Raw genomic sequence first — 17,041 nt, 5'->3', positions numbered from 1 at the left:
GAGCCAAGGAAATAATTTATAATAAATGGCTATTTTTATGTATGAATGGGAAAAAATGATTCTCACTGCTTTAAGAGTTTTCCAGCATTCAGTCACTTGGCAAAATTCTTTCCAAAAGTGTTTTGTACTTGTCATGGTTTTAACCCCAGCTGGCAACTCGGCCCCACACAATCACTTGCTCAATTCTCCTCCACCCCACCCCACCCCACCCCACTGTGGGATGGGGGAGAGAATTGGAAGGGTAAAAGTGAAAAAAACCTCGTGGGTTGAGATGAAAACACTTTGATAATGGAAATGGAATAATCATAATAATAGTAATGATAAAAATGCAATTGGCAGGAAAATAAAAAAGGGAGATTAATAAGACCAGAGAAGGATAAGTGATGCACAGCACAATTGGTCACCACCCACCTATTGATGCCCAGCCAGTCCCCAAGCAGTGCTCCCCCATGAACCTTCCTCTGAGTTTTATTGCTGAGCATGATGCCATATGGTGTGGAATATCCCTTGGGTCAGTTGAGGTCAGCTGTCCAACTATCCCCTCTCCCAATTCCTTGTGCTCACCCAGCCTCTTTTCTGGTGATGAGCAGAAAAGACATTCACTCTCTAAGCTCTGCACAGCAATAGCTAAAACATCCTTGTGTTATCAGCACTGTTTCCAGCACAAATCCAGAAGAGCCCCATACAAGTTACTGTGAGGAAGAATACTCTAGCTAAAAGCAGAAGAGCACTGAAGTTACAGACTTGCCCCATCTTTGGGTAGGTGGTAGGGGCTGGCATTTCCACAATGACTTCTTCAATGAGAGAATTAATATACTGGTTCTTGGGAATATGCACTGGTAAAATTAGCTTTCTGTAAAATGTAGTTTTTGAGAACAGAATGTAACCATTTGAATAGAGAAAATAGAGAAGAATATAAGCAGACAGTTGTAAACATTAACTCTTGCAGACTTGATATTTTGAGCAGTCCTTCTTGGAAAAAAAGAAAAGTTTTCTTCCTGGCACTTCAGAAAATACCAAGAGGTGGTGGCTCTTTGTGCTGTTTATATGATATTTCAGGTGAACCAAACTTTGGAGGCTGCCTTCTGTTCTCATTCATGGAGTGAGTGAGATATGACTTGGGCAGTCTCAGTACAGAGTGCCCCCAGTTTGGTATTAATGGCTTTTTTATAATATGAATGTATTTGTATCATAAATACATTATTATGCTTGTTTATTTTGACAAACCCATATTTTTCCTTTTTTTTCTCCTCCAGAGTGACCGACTGCTCATTAAAGGTGGAAGAATTATCAATGATGACCATTCCTTCTATGCAGACCTATACCTTGAAGATGGACTAATAAAGTTGGTTTTAAGAAATACTGCTTTTTTTGCATGCATGTTAGCATAGACTACTGTGATTTCTTGATAGTTGCATGGTGCAAATGAGGACCTGCTATTTCTCAGTTGCCTGTTGGTTAATGCTGAACCACAGCACATTCTGTTCCTATAATGTTGTTATGCATTGTCACACAATTAGAAAGAAAGTCCTGATTTATCAGGCTGTAAAAATACAGGAGCTGGGAAAGTATTTATTAGGTGAAAAACTTGCAATATGTGTTACTGATAGCCTAGGAATCTGTAACAGAGATGTCCATGTGCTCTGCTGGTCCTTGGCTTAGTGGAGATGAGGGTCTCTAAGGTTTGTAAAGTTATATAGTGTGTATGAGCACTCTGATGTACATAAAGATCAAAGGATTTTTCATGATTGCTAGACATTTTTCACTGGTGACCTAAGAATCTGGGTCTCCAGAGGCTACAATTTGATACACAGAAATATAATTATGGTTATCTCGTAAATAATTAATTGCCTTCTTGTTTTCAGAGCTCCTTAAGAATATAACATCAGATTAAAAGTCCAATTCTTTATCTATATGTGACTGCTTATGTGGTTATGATTCAGGTTAAAATATGAATACTTTCATCCATGGATTATGCAATTTTCTTTTTAATACTTTTCACTCTGCCTTTTTATTTGTAGTGTTACTTGCATTGCAGAAGTGGCAGAAATGGAGAGGACACATTTTGAACATGTATCTATTTTTAAAGCAACAGTTAGCCAAGTTGTGCTCTCTTTGATGGGTGTTTTTGTTGAGGTTTTCTGTGTTTTTGTTAGTTCATATGCAAACGTTCTAGTAACACTTGTAAGCATCAGAACTATTTAAACAACTTAATGCATGAGATGCTGAGAGCCTGCAACTGCTGGGAATTTTTTGCTTTGATTCCAGAAATGCAATGGTAGTTAGAAGTGCCAAGCTTTCACCTGCCCTTGTTAAGTACATGGACTCCCTCTGAAATTCATGTGTGGATCTGTACCTCCAGGAAGCATCTCAGCTGCCAAGCCTATTAGGATTAATAATGAACAGACAGGCAAGATCTTAATTTTTAAGAGGCATTTATCTTTGCCCAAGGAGGCAAGTTCTCTATTTAGCACCCTGAGTTATGCCTGGCTCCTTAGATTTAGACCTAATACTTTTCTTTGTAAACTGTGTTAGAAGTCCTGCTCTGAAGTAATTTGTGAAGGTAGCCTGCTGTGAGATGGGGTTGGGTCCTTACTGTGTTCGGGTGATAAATTTTGCAACCTAAGAAAGCTCTGGGTTGATTTGATCTCTCAGTTTCTTGAGGTGGAACTGCCCATTGTGTCTGAATATTTAACATCATTGTTAAATGTGGCTCAAGCTTGTTTGAAGCTGGACCGTTAACGTCAGTCATCCACATTTCAGTTGATGCTATAATTTTCCAGCTGCAAATTCTGCTGATAATACAAAATTCTAGTACAGAATGGAGCAGACACCAAACCACTCAGCCCAGAATAGGCAATAGTGTCCTGGTTTAACAGGCTATAAAAGATCTGGGTTATTTTTCTCACTCTGAAATGAAAACTGATGTGAAAAGAGAGGATTGGGTTTCTCTTGCAGCCTAACGAAAAGATTTGGGTCTTTTACTGCTTTTAATGCAGACTGTTCTGCTGAGAAGAAAGCAGATGTAGCCTTGAGTGTGTTTGAAGATCAGCTGTGGTTTGGAGGATGGTCCTGCCAATCAATGCTCAAACTAGCTCCCTAGGTACAAGGAGCAGCAGTGCATATGGATTTTTCCTACCTGAAACTTAAGCCCTGCACACTCAGATGGCAGCTGAGAGGCACTTCTGCAGTATCTAAATAGTATTTTAAATAGTTGGTAATTCAAATTGGCATATAAATAATATATTTTGCCTACATCTCTCCTGCCTCTGTTGTCACATGAGGAAGTGAGCCCAGTGCCAAGTGGCAGGTCATAGTCTGGTACTTGCTGTACCCTGCTCCATCCCTGCAAGGGGAAGGGTTGGGTCCCTCTGGGCTGGAGGGTTGAGCAAGTGGCAGGGTGAGGGACTGGGGACATGGTCTCCAGAGCTGGGCAAGTGGTGAGTCAAGTTAGGAGGAGCCTCAGATGCCTAAAAGATGTCTGGGCTTGATAATTACAGAAGGACCACCACAGAGTTCTGGGGGGGATTTTCAGCTTAGGAAGAGCTGAAGTCTGCTGTTTCTGTTGTGCTTTAATCAACTTATATACAATAGAATTTGAACCAACTTGTTTGACTGAAAATGGCAGACAGCATCAGCTTTCTGTGGGTCTGAGTTTTCTGCTTGCTAATATATAAGGACACCAGCTCAGTCATTTGTACAGTGTGTAGAATGCAGTTATCTGCACTGTTGTATTGTTTCACCCTCAAGTAATGGAACCCCATTCTTATTCATATACACTTTGCATTAATGAGTGAGCAATTCAGGAATCCTGTCACATTATCTCCTACTCTCTGTTCTACTTAGAATAAAAATAACCTTGAGCACCAATGAAGATCAGACTTCTCCCAGTCTTAATCTTGATTCCAGGGCAAGAGATGAGACAGGTTTCTGACAGGTAGTAGTGCAGCATCATCCACAAAGGCTGTTTAGTCCCATGTCACTTCAACATGGATGGTTTCAGCTGAATAAGTTTTTCAACTATACATTAAAAATAATGAGCATTGAGTCATCAAAACACTTCACTATATAGTTAGCATTCTTTCACTTTGTTAGGACATGTGTCTTCTTGAAGAGGAAACAGGTAGATACTGATTGTGGAAGAAAATAATAATTAATTGCTTTTTTGTGAAGGTTTTCTCAGAAGGTGTGTTAGTCCTTGAAGTGCAGTTACTCCTTGGACATCTTCAAAGGAGATGGGTCATAGTTAGTTTTTCTTCCCAGTTCAATTTCTTAGCTACGTAAATTCTACAAAGGTGGAGGGTTGTTCTGATTAAAATCTTGGGGATAGATTTGACTAACAAAAGTGAGTGCAGCACCATTGCTACACATGGGGCCACCTAACTTTATGCAGGCTTTGAATCTGCTTATGGGTGCAATACCTTATGGTATGCCTTTGGGAGGCACATTTTAAAACAGATTGCAAGTTTAGTTTGTGCAATTGGATGTGCTGGGCAGCTGCAGGTTTTTGCATCCAGGTGGGTTCCCTGTTTGTCAGGTGCTGTTCACTGTGCAGCTGCACACAGGTTATGCCAGGCTGCCATGCTGCACATGTTGATGACTATTGGAGGTGGCAGCTCTCATGGGTAACCTCCTGGTTTGTTCAGTGCTGGGCAGCTGTGACCCCATCCCAGGATACCCACGAGGAGTTTGCCCATGGAATGACTGTGCTTCCCCCCAGCCAGAGCCCAGGGCACCAGGGGAGACAAGTTGCTGGAGGTGACACTTTTGCATAGCATGTGAAACTAATTCTTGACCTCTTGGGGCTATTCATTAACTCTGCCAGTTTGGCCAGATTCCAAGGTGAATAATTACACCTGTTTGGCTTTTTTTTTATTTTTCCCACTGGTTTTAATGAACAGTTTTATTCACTTCTGGTTCTACCTTATCACAATTGGTTGTTAATCAGTCACTGTAGGTGGGAGTTGCATTTTAATGTGGGGAAACAGATTCAGCAGCTCAAATGTCTGAGGCATTTATTTAGCTGTGGTTAATGTTAATGTTAAATGTTATTTTATCCAGACAAAAGAAAATTAAGACAAGGAGTCCATGTCTGTAATATGAGATAAACTAAGTGAACTTTAACTACCTTACAGTTACCTCTAAGCCCAAATATATTGTGGTGTAACAGTGCAGAGACAGGGCTTCCACACATACCCATACCTCCCCCTGTTTGGCACCATGCAAAGTAGGGGATAAAAATGTAATGTGGATTTAAAAGCTAAAGTTTAATTTATTTGTAGTTGAGTCCATGAATAATAAAAGTATTTCAATCATAACTATCTGGAGTTTGATACTGGTATGGGGGACAGATTAATATTTTTAATAGTGAAAAAAAAAATCCTGCTTTGAACACCTGAAGGGAGAAAGATGGCAACAGCTAATTATAATTTTTCCACACAGTTATGCAGTATGTTTCACTGACTTTTAACATCAAGAGGAGAATGAAGAATATGGGACATGGTAGATTAAACATGTTTAGGTCTCTTAGATATGTATTTCTGTGTCTTAGGTTATTTAGATTTCTTTTTAAGGATAAATTTGCATTGCATGATGACAAAGTAATTATAAAATTTTCTGATGTGCCTTTTGTCATATATTTACAATTCCAGCTTGCTCTCGTATTTGATCTATGTTTTCCTATTTTCATTTAAGAACTTCATATACAAAACTGGAGCCCCCAGGAGAGCATTAAGTGTAATTTGAATTGTTTAAAGATAGAAATCATATAAAAGGTAATCAATTTTTAATGCTGGTGCATTACAGCTCCTTTATTGGCCACTAGAGCCGTGCAAAGCAAGCAGAGCTCACGGCTCAGTGAGGCAGCTCTCCTCTGCTTTGTTCTGCTGTGCTGGGCAGGACAGGAGGAGCCTGTGCTTGAGCTTCACCTTGCCTTGGGGGACCCTCCTCCTCTATGGGCCCAGGCTCCCTGTCCCCTGCATGCCTCAAACAGCTGTGTCCTCTGTGCTTGTTCAAATAAAGTAATGCTGGCTTTCCTTGCTGTCCAGGCAAATAGGAGAGAATCTGATTGTCCCTGGAGGAGTCAAGACCATAGAGGCTAATGGGCGCATGGTGATTCCTGGGGGAATAGATGTCAACACTTATCTGCAAAAGCCCTGCCAAGGGATGACTCCTGTTGATGACTTCTATCAAGGCACAAAAGCAGCTCTAGCAGGGGGCACCACCATGATCAGTGAGTACCAGCAGAGCTAACTCTTCCCATGCCAGGCTGAAGCCTGTGTAGCATGTGTGGGGATAGCTACCAGAGGCTTCATTCTGATTTTCTGAGATCTTCTGCAGTGAATCTTCACATTTCTGAGCACTGTGTTTGAGTTAACCCTGTTAACCAGGGTTGGCCTGAAAATGAACCTACCCTTAGAAAGAAATACCACTGTGTGGAATTTCTTTTGGATTTTCCTCTGTAATGCAGAACAAGCACTGAGGGATTATGTACGTATTCTTGGGATTTTTAGAAAGCAGTGTAGGTAGTGCTGTAAGTATATGGCACAGAAAATCTGACAAAGATCTGCTGTTCCCACCTACTGCCATTTCAAGAGCTTTGGAAATAACAAGATATGCTTATTTATGAACTTGGATTTGGCAGCAGGAGTTGAGGAAGACTTTTAACAGAGATGTCCCAGAGGACCATCTTTGTTGGTGAAGGGAAGAAGTCTTTATAGTTGTTAAAGGCACTTCTTGTGTCTACAGATGGTGGGACAAGATTTATCTTTTGCATTCTGGCTGTGACTTGACTTTGGTTATAAGTTGTGAGGCAATTGTTCAGATGCCATAAATTGTCTTAGCTTCCTTGTGGAGAGTTTCCCAGTGGAGTTTTACTCCCACTGAATTGGGATATGGATTTTTTTTTTCTGGTATTATCTGTTACCCATGTTCAGTAGCAGGTATCAGCTGAAAGATTCTTTGGCCATAGGCAAAAAATGCGCTACGGTTTATTCCTTTTGTTAATAATTTTTTACAGTCTGTGTTCTTGAGTTGAGTATTCCTGTGCTGAGTTAGGCTTGCAAATGGTACTGGGAAGACCATTTTGATTAGTTTTTGTACTAAGTTGTGACCTAGCCCTGCAGAGAGAGGTACCTATGCATAAGTAGTTGTGTCTTCATGTCAGTGGATGGTGTGGCATCATTAGAGGCAGAAGGTCTTGAGGCAGGGGACAGGCAGGGCATTCAATGTACTGTGTGGTGTGACTGAGTGTTTGTGCACAATGTCACCCCTGTTCAAACCTTTGGCTGTATTCCCAGTTTTGGCTGCTGAGAAAACATTGAACATCTGCACTGATGTATTGGTAGGGCAGAGTGTGCTGGTTCAGTGACTATGAGGCAATGGTTAATTATTGTGCTTACTGTGAAATACATAGAAATGGACACATCAGACAAGAAATACAATGAAATCCAGAACCTATGGTCTCTTATAATACAGATGGGGGAAAGACAAAGGTTTCCTAAACTGTGAGGTGTTTGGCTCCCTCTTAGTGTGTTTATTGATGCTGCACCAAGCAGGTTGTCAGACTCATCTTTATACAGACTGTTCAAAGTCTGCTGCACCTGGGGCAGCAGGACCTGGCTGACACCCCAGAGTTACAGTCAGCACACAGGCTGCCTCCAAGGCTGCTGTTTTGGCTGAGATGCTGGGAGACTGGTCACTTTGGGGAAATCTGAGCAGTGTGCATACTGTCCCACTAACTGACACTCCATCTCTTTTTCAGTTGATCATGTGCTTCCAGAACCTGGGTCGAGTTTACTGACCTCCTTTGAGAAGTGGCACGAGGCAGCTGATACCAAATCCTGTTGTGATTATGCCCTCCATGTGGACATCACCAGCTGGTATGATGGGATTCGAGAAGAACTGGAAGTACTTGTGCAAGACAAAGGTTAGTGAAATGTGGTAGTATTTTTTGGTTTTATTGAAATATCATATGGAGGTGAAATTTTGAAGTATTTTAATGAATGCATAGGCACTGGCTATGCTGGCCAAGGTTCTTCACTACCTTGAACTTATATTTTTACTTGCTACTGTGTAAAATGGGACCTTAAACTTTGTGCATATATATGACTTTGTCCAGTATAAGCATGGAAGATTAAGATGCTTAAGTTGTCATAAAGAAATGCATCATTTATCCTTGCTTGTAAATGTGGAAATAGGCTCAAATATTGCATAGCTAGGTTGTTTTTTAAGGTAAAACTCAGAGATCAGTATTTAGAATAATCAGCCCAGTCACCTTAGATCCTTTATTTAATGAATGAAGAAAATGTAACATTTCAAAGCAGTGGTTCAGATTTTAACTAGACTGAAATCTTTGATTTAGCTGCCTCAAATGAAATCCAGATATGAAGAGCACATGGAGCTATGAAAACGTCACTACAGTCTAGATCTCATTTTTCAGCAGTGACTTGAAATAATTTACTTGCTGAGGCTTGATTTTGTAAATAAAACATGCCTGCATTTTTAAAGCAGATTCCAGTTATTAGAAAAAGAGATGCTAAAGTTAGGTACCTAATATTGAAAAAAATGCCCTGATTTTCTGGAGTCCTCTCTGGTGGCTTTCCCTGAAATTACTAGAAGATGCCTTGTTTCAGCACTTGCAAGAAAAGTCCCTTACATAGGAATCTAAGACACTTCTATGGGTTTGACTGTGTCCAATTAACAGGCCTACTATCATGTGAGATGCTATAGGTTACCCTACCTGGACTCCAGCTGCCAATTCAGAATAGCACAGATGAAACCTCTCCTAAATGCATTTCCACACATGCAGGCTCAATGTGGCAGTCTCATATATGGAGGGCATCTTTGTGGTACCATCTCTGTGTGGCAGTGGGGTCTACCCCTCAGAAGACCCTAGCTGAGATCTTCTTCCTTGAAATTGTGCCTGACAGCATGTATTTTCTTTTCAGAACCATATATTTTCATGTATTTTTCATCTTCTACTTTCCTTGAAAATGTATGGATATTAATTAGGGAATATTTTCTGAAATGGCATGAGGTTTCCATGGGCAAATCAGAATGACTCTTCTGTTGGGAAACCTAAGTGATATGTATATGCAGCATCCTTTGTAATGTGTAGAGCTAGTGTTGTCTTAGATGTGAAAGGTTCTCCTTATAGAGAAGGGTACTATCAAAGTAGGAAAAAACAGTAAAATTCTATTTTTGAGTGAGCAGTTTGCTGAGATGCCATGGAGGTGCAGTCATCTGGGGGAGTTTATTCCATGTCATAGGATGCTAACAGTACATGTGCTGTATAACCAGATTTTAGGCAACAAAACACTTCCATCAGCAAGACTGCATATAATTAGAGAAACTGGAGCTGGTCTTACATAGGTTTCTAGTACAGGTGATTTTTACAAGGTGATGACATCTGTCAACACAAGTTATGCTAAATCTGTGCTATTTCCCTGCTATCAGCATGAATCTGCTGCTGTGCATTAGCAGACTGTACTCTCAGACAAGTATACTGTGCCTTGTTTCAAAGGCTGGAGATTATTTTTCAGAGCTCCTGGACCACAGATGGCTCAGCACTCCCAAATTTGCCCAAGGGTTTACATTAAAAGCCTGGTGCAGACAGTTAATAGTTTTCTCCAACTATTGAAATGTGAGTTTTCTATATAAATCTGACCTGCCTGTGAGTCACCAGGGGAAGCAGAAATCTGTTCATTGGTTCCTGAACTGAGATTTATGATGGAGCCTCGGTGGCCTCTTCAGTGGTGAGAGCATTAGGAGGTCACCTTTGTTCTCATGTATGTCTCAGGCAGGCAGTGTGAGTTACTCTCACATGTTAGGGACACAAGGTAAGGGTGAGCATGAACACATAAGCACAATAGGAAATAATTCAGCGTGGCAAGGGCTTCAAATTAACAGATAGCATTTCCTGATAATTGGAAACATTTAAGCCAGCTGGTGCAAATAGACTTGATGTCAGTGGAGTGACCCTGGTTTTCATCAGCTGGGAATCTGGATTGAATTGATTCTTGGCTGATTATGGGTGAGTTAGCTGAGTGACAGCTCATTGTATTTCAGTGCTACATGTGCCTAATGCAATCAGCATGAGTAACAGGGGAGCTCACAGAGTGGCTGTTGAGGTGCCTTGTCATGAGGTATAATTGAACAAATAATCAGTTTTAAATCAATACAAAACTAATTTAAGGAGAGACAGGCTTTGAAAGGGCCTAAAGATTTTGTGGAGCCAAATATTGTTTATAAACACTCAGGCTTGTAGCATTTCAGCAGCTATTTTGGGATTGAGTTCTTCAGTATATGCAAAGGAGCCAGAGCCTGAAATTGCTGACAGGGGCCTCACTGGTTCCTTTGACTTTGTCATTGTTCAAAAAAACCTGTAGTCCTGCCTAAAATTTGGAAGGGATTCTGTTGAGTACCCCTGGTGTGAGAGCAAGTAGGACATTGACAAGAATATACTGTGTAACAGTATTAAGGTCAATAGGCCATGGACCAGGGCTTTTGAAAAGCTGCATAATTCCAATGAGTAGGTCAAGGAACCAGGCCAGGGCAAGGAGTCTAATCTTGGATCCCTGTATATGTAAATTTGTGTTATTTATCTTGGTATCTGGTGTAGATGCTCTCTTTGCAAGGCAGGACTGTTCACACCAATTCTCCTGTTAGCTGTAAAGGCAGCCCCTGAGATGCTCTTCTGTGTGAGTATCTGGTGTCAGCTGAGGGTGTGAATGTGTGGTTACTTGGGAGAACTCTGCTTCTGCATTGTGGTAAGGATCCAATGGCAGGATCTCTACTGGTCCCATTAATTGCAGGGAGAACATTAAACAGAGTGAGAGAAAAACTCAGTCGTTTTATCAAGGTCAGAAGATACCAGGGCAATAAAAGAGAAAGGATGCACATACATATTGCTTGGGTCAGTGTATGTCTTCCACCCACAGTACTCAGGGAAAGCTGCCTTACTCCTGCAGGACTGTGATGAAGAACATACTGAGTACTTTGAAATTGTAATGAGGAATAGATGGAGGGATTACAGTTAGTAAAGTCTGTATGTGTTTTCTGAGAACATGATAAGTAGGAAAATAGGAAGAAAGGATGGGCTTACAGGCTGACAGGGTTCTACCTTTCAGGCTGGATTTGCTTGGCATGTTAGCATTTGCTTGGAAGTTAGCAAGGAGGGGCCAGCTCCTGCTTTGTGTTTCTCTCTGAGCTGCCTGGACTTAGCAGGAAGACATAATACCAGGGATCATTTCAGTGTTTTATCCTGCATGTATCCTGGGGTATTTTAGTCCTGTAATTGTAAATAAACAAACTCTGTGTTTGTGTGAGCAGTCATACCCTCTGCCTGAGGATGTATTTGCTCATTCTAGACTCATGAAGGAGTTATATCTTCATCAGAGAGCTTTATTCATTTTGTGTAGGCAGCATGAATAGCATAAACAGATCTCTTTCTTTTTTTTCTTGCCCCAGGAAGCAGAGTGTTCATTACAGCCATTTTGCAATGCAGAAAACACAGCTTAGGTAGCTTAGAATTTACTTTTTTTTTTTTTAAGCTAGAAAATTATGATGCTGGTCCTTGGATCAACCTGGGGATCTTGCTATTAAACTAAAAGTAAGTCAAATATATACACTAAAATGAATATATACAGAGATTATGAACAGAAGACATTTGTCAGTCTCATTCTGTAAGAATACAAATCTGTGTAAATAACCAAATCTTTGAAATAAATAGCAACACCTTTGGGGATTAGAATACAGGGTTTTTTTGGCAACTGATACCCAACACTAGCATTTCTTATGGATTTCTGAAATTTGAAACTGTCTTTCTTGGTTTTTTATGAATGCCAGCATAAATCCTTCCAACTTTGGAAGGCAGAGGGAGAGGTGTGGTGAGCTGCCTATAAAACTGGTTTCAGGCTTGTTTCCACTCCTTCCCAGTGTCTGCCATCAGCTAAACTTAGTGCTTTGGAGTGTCAGGTCAAGAAAAAGCAAGTCTGTATTCACATTCAGATACAATTTCCTATACCTTCCCAGGGCTTTGGGGGAACCTAACCAGAAGTTTTATCTACCAAAAAGCACAGTTTAAATCAAGCTGAAATATTTTCCTGATTAGCTAAGAAAACCTAAAAAGGAAAACACTGATTCACAGAACCTTACACAAGGTTTTTTAAACTTCACAAACTTTACATGCCTTAGCCACCATTGCTTGTCTGTGATTTGGCTACAGGCAATCAATCCTCTTTGCAGTGGTGGCTGGGTTACTCCAGGGATGAGCACAGGCTACCCACAGCATCCTAAAAATTCCCCCAGGGAAGAGGGCATCCAGGCTTCTAATCCTAGCAGCTGTAATGTGGCTGTGAAGCCATGCCTGATTTTTGGCAATCACTAGTGAAAAGCCTAGTCCAGACATACTCTATTACTTACTTTTCCTGAAGTTTTTGTTGAAATACAATTTAAGAATACACTTACATGGCAACACCTTTGAATTTTGTCTTGGAACAGGTGTGAACTCTTTTCAAGTCTACATGGCGTACAAAGATCTCTACCAAATGTCCGACAGCCAGGTATTGCTCTGAATGCTTTTCATTGCTGTCATCTCTCCTCTCTTTCCTCATCTCCCAACACATGAGGGGCTGCTGAGGTTGAATCATTCTCACTGGCCTGATTGGCACTGGGAGAAATGTGCAGAGGTGGTTCACTCTCTGGAGGGTCAGTGCTGAGCTGTGTAGAACACCTGCATGTGTTTCTTCAAGAAACACATTCACCTTCTGTAGAGATCTTCTGGTGCCTCCCAGCACTGCAGCCACTCAGCTCTGCTCAGGATTTGGCTCATTTTATTTTGCAGTAACCTTTAGAGGACTCTAGGTCAGAGAGGGAGAAAAAGATGAAGGCACTGGCAGTTTTGAGGTTTCAAGAGTTTCTTGGTTGCTGTAAGCAGCTAAATGGAGTTGCTCTTTGGGGGAGGTGGCCTTTTCTCATTAGGGCTGGAGATAACAATGAGCTTGTTTGTCCAGAGCTCATTACAGATTCCACTCTTCAGCATTCCCATTCATACATTTCAGGCCACTGTAAATGGACAATGGCATCTGTTAGTAATAATAATGTTTGCTTATTCAGTTGATAAAGTATTTCTTTCTTACTTATTCCCAGAGCTACAGCTCTTGGCCTCTTAAATAACTGTTGTTACACCTCCAATACATGTGGTTTTAATTGGAATTTTAGACATAATGATTTATAAATATTCTCTGAGAGGCAGTACCTGTTAAATTCAACTCCCCATTGGAGTTGCCAAGATGAATACATGAAAATGTTTAATATGTGGCTGGACTAATGGCTGTTACCTTGTTTAAATGTCCATGTTGCAAGCTGTATATTGCAGCCCATTCAATGCTGCCTGAAGTGCCCTAGTGCAAAAGTAGACACTGAAAAACCTTTGTCTTCCATATTTATTGTGTGTTTGAAAACTGGGCTCCCATGTTACTGAAGTCTGATTTTAAAAAGGGACACATAAGCTGAATACCTTTTGGAAAGGAAACTATATTCAGTAGATGTGTGCTCAGTAAAAGCAAAAGGATCAACTACTGCCCTTCTTTATGGATGGGTATTGAATCTTAGAAAGCAATTAAAAAAACAAGGATGCTTTAGAGAAAATATTGCAACTTTTGATATGAGAATTAAAGATGTTGCTAAAAGCTCAACAGTGACAGCTCTAAGATATTGCAAAATACCTGCACTTTAGAAAAGAGATGTTCTAGCCATACTAAAACTGTTTGTAGCACATGGCAATAGTTCTATTTTACATGGGAAAAAGGAAACAGCCCTGTGTGGGACGGCATGGGGAGGTGGCTCTGCAGTGCAGGGGCTGGGGCAGGGGGCTCTGTGTCCCAGGGAAATCCAGCCCTGCCTGGGGCTGTTGACCCTGTCTTGGTGCAGTGGTGTGTACAGGGGTGGGTAAGTCAACACCAATCAGTGAACTCGGATTCTGTGTAGAAAATAGATTATTTGCTATTCACCAATGTAATTACCAGCATAGAAGTACAAAACTGAGCTGAAGAGAGTGGTCTGAGTGTTAAGTAATGTGGTTTCCTTCTTTGTACCACCTGCAGCTTTATGAAGCCTTTACCTTCCTAAAGAGTCTTGGGTCTGTTATCCTGGTCCATGCTGAAAATGGAGACTTGATAGCTCAGGTGAGTGAATCATCATTTTTGCTTCACTTTGTGGGATGATAGAAAGAGGAGAAGTTAAATAGGCTAGAGAATGGGTAGGAAGAGGGAGCTCTCTGGAAAGAGCCTTAATTGAGCCTGATGCCCTGCACACTGCTGGTATAAAGCCTGGGATAAGAGAATGGGGTCCTTTTGCATTTATTGGCAGAGCATCCTTGAGATAGGACAATGATCCAGGCAGCTCCTTGTCTTGACAGCATATGAGGACTAGATAAGGAGGGCAGAAGGAAGCAAGAAGATTTCTTCTGAATCCAGCAGATACAAGTGAAGCAGAACAATGTGAAGCCTTGTTCACAAATTTTGGGTACAAAAAGAGCATCTGAAAGCTTTATGCTAAAGTCTTTTGCTGCATCTATCAGCATAAGCTACACAGTGAGTTTGGAGCAGGTATTAAAGCTCAGATACCTATTTATTTTTGAGAATATTCTTATAAATTTCTGAAGTTTGAGAATAAGAACTACTGTGATCTTGTAGACATTTCAAAAATGTGTGTTTAAATATAATCCATGCTCTTAGAAGATGCATCTCAGGGAGCTGGGTTGAGAATGTTCCATTAAGGTGCCCTGGATCTCCAGTGCAGTCCCTGCAGCTCAGGTGCCCTGGGAGCTGCTGTGCTCCCACTGGGCTGTTCCATGGCGCTGATCAGTGCCACAACACGTGGAGCCATGGAAAGAGGCAACCCAAGGACAGCAGTTGATAGTGAGCCAGGATCCCCCTCTAAAGCAGAAGGGGCAGGGTTGGGTGGGTGCTGTTTTGGTGCTATATTTGTGACAGATGAATCTTTGGAGGCTGTTGTGGGGATGTCTCACTCTCCTGATCCCTCCTACATGCATCCAGCCCCTCTTAGGTTGGTGAGGCTCTGAGTGAGCCATCTGATTTTTCTGCTGAGCTGCTTATCTGCTGGCTTATCTGCTAAGGACTGGGCTGCAGAGCTGACAAGAAAATTACAGCAGCTAAAGCTGTCTTTGAGATCTGGACAAGGCAACCCAGCTTGTCTCACATCTAAGGGAGAACCTCAAGGGAATATTTGAGTCATTGAGCAGTGTGTAAGAACTCTTGCCTTGGGTGTATTTTGTTTTATCCTCTGTGAGAAAAACGTATCTCCATCTTCCTGGTTAGAATTTACCCCCTTTGAGATCTGCCTTTCACTTTTAACTTTGAGTTCTACCAAAATAACCACTGGGGTCAAAAGTTACTAGTAGGGAGTCAGCAGGCACATACAGTGCTGTTGTGTCCTTCCCCCACTGAAACCCTCATTTCAATTCAAGAGAGAAAAAAAAGCTGATTTCTCATTAAGTTTAGCAAGAATAAAAACTACTAAATACATAATTTATAGTTTTAATACAACATAAAATATCCAGTAGAATTAAAATGACTAATAATAAGCTTGATTAAGTCAATATTAGTGTAGGAAAGTCAAAATAAAACCAATCAAATGGCATCTGTGGTGTTTTGATACATTGCCCATTAATATCAAGGCACACTCATGAAATTGCTTTTTTGGTAGAAATCTATTTCAGTTACATTTTTCTCTGATCAGCCTTAATATACAGCCATCAAATATGAACAAACAGGATAGAAAAATTATTAGGAAAAGAGCAAGTAGTAAATAAATGTAAGTTGTGTTATACATCAACCTATTTGTTCACCATTGCCATGTTTCATAAAATCAGTCTTTCTGTATGCTTGTATTTAGAAGAATTATTTAGATAATGAAAAGAAAGCTGCCTGCACATAGGTTTTTTAGGATTGTCATGTATGAAAATATAAATTTGATCTCATCAAACAAATATTCTAGTTAATTAGCATTATCAAGTCTTCTTAAAGGGGTTTATTTATCATGTGATCTGATTTTGTTACTTCCTTCAAGATGCAAATCTGTCCTACTTTATGTATCTATTCTGTACCAACTCGCTATTTTTTTACATGGCTGTAACTTCATTTTATGGCTGTATTTTAATTATCTGAAGTCTTTAACTGGCACTATTCAGAACTGGTGCATTAATGGTCCAAAACACCTGTTTTTAAGAATACCTGTGAAACCGTATGTATTTCTAACCAAAATATTCTTACATAGTCAGATTAATGTGTTCCTGTTAATGCCTCTTCAGCCTTGATTGATTGTAGTGAAGGCTAAAGTGTATATGAATGTTAACTTTTTAAGTTTTACCAGAGTATGTTGATAATGTGTGAGCTTTTCAGCCTGAGGGACCTGGGATCAGATATTTATTAGTTGACACATTCAAATATGTTCAGTAACTTCATCCTGGTCTCTTGGGGACATTTGTCTGTGTCACAGTGCCATTACATCATTGAGCTGGGCTAATTGGAGCCCTGTGGGCAGGGCAGGGCCAGAGGTACAGCAGCAGCTCTGGTCCCACTTCTGCATTGCTCTCAGGCCTGGACCAACCTCAGATGAAATGAGGTTGACCACTAGTTTTTGCAAAAAAGGAAATTACAATAACACTGCTTGGCCTTAAATCAAGTGAAGCTTTTTGTCTCTTAAAAAAATGAAATAAAAATCTCACTACTATGAAGCTGGATAGCACAAATTTTTTTTCTGACAAACCCCCATTGATCCTGAGTTGGGCTCTTGGATGAGGACATGGTGCCCTTGCAACTGGAGGGTACTGTTTTGTTTTATAAAGGCATAAATTTAGTGATTCACTGTGTAGGAAGAAAGCATTACAGAAAAGTGTAAGTGGTGCTGAAAGTTCAAGAAAGTGTTTTGTGGATTGCAACCAGACAGGAACTTGAGCAAGTAAATAGGGAATGGTAGGCTGGAAGTACCCATAATTAGTATTTAGTGTATTGGTTGA

At 40.6% G+C, this 17,041-nt stretch overlaps 1 protein-coding gene across 3 annotated transcripts in view; it reads left to right on the top strand.

Moving 5' to 3' along the window:
• Window positions 1–17,041, top strand: part of CRMP1 (collapsin response mediator protein 1) — a 47,765-nt gene that overhangs the window by 14,150 nt on the left and 16,574 nt on the right. For all 3 annotated transcript variants that reach the window (XM_056490460.1, XM_056490459.1, XM_056490461.1), the window contains 5 exons: window positions 1,257–1,345; window positions 6,048–6,232; window positions 7,763–7,927; window positions 12,502–12,563; window positions 14,106–14,186. In XM_056490460.1, the coding sequence (XP_056346435.1) occupies window positions 1,257–1,345; window positions 6,048–6,232; window positions 7,763–7,927; window positions 12,502–12,563; window positions 14,106–14,186 (582 nt within the window). The remainder of the gene's footprint in view (window positions 1–1,256; window positions 1,346–6,047; window positions 6,233–7,762; window positions 7,928–12,501; window positions 12,564–14,105; window positions 14,187–17,041) is intronic.

This window comes from Oenanthe melanoleuca, chromosome 4, assembly GCF_029582105.1.
Source record: "Oenanthe melanoleuca isolate GR-GAL-2019-014 chromosome 4, OMel1.0, whole genome shotgun sequence".
Lineage (NCBI taxonomy): Eukaryota > Metazoa > Chordata > Aves > Passeriformes > Muscicapidae > Oenanthe > Oenanthe melanoleuca.
This window is presented reverse-complemented; position numbering and strand designations above follow the sequence as displayed.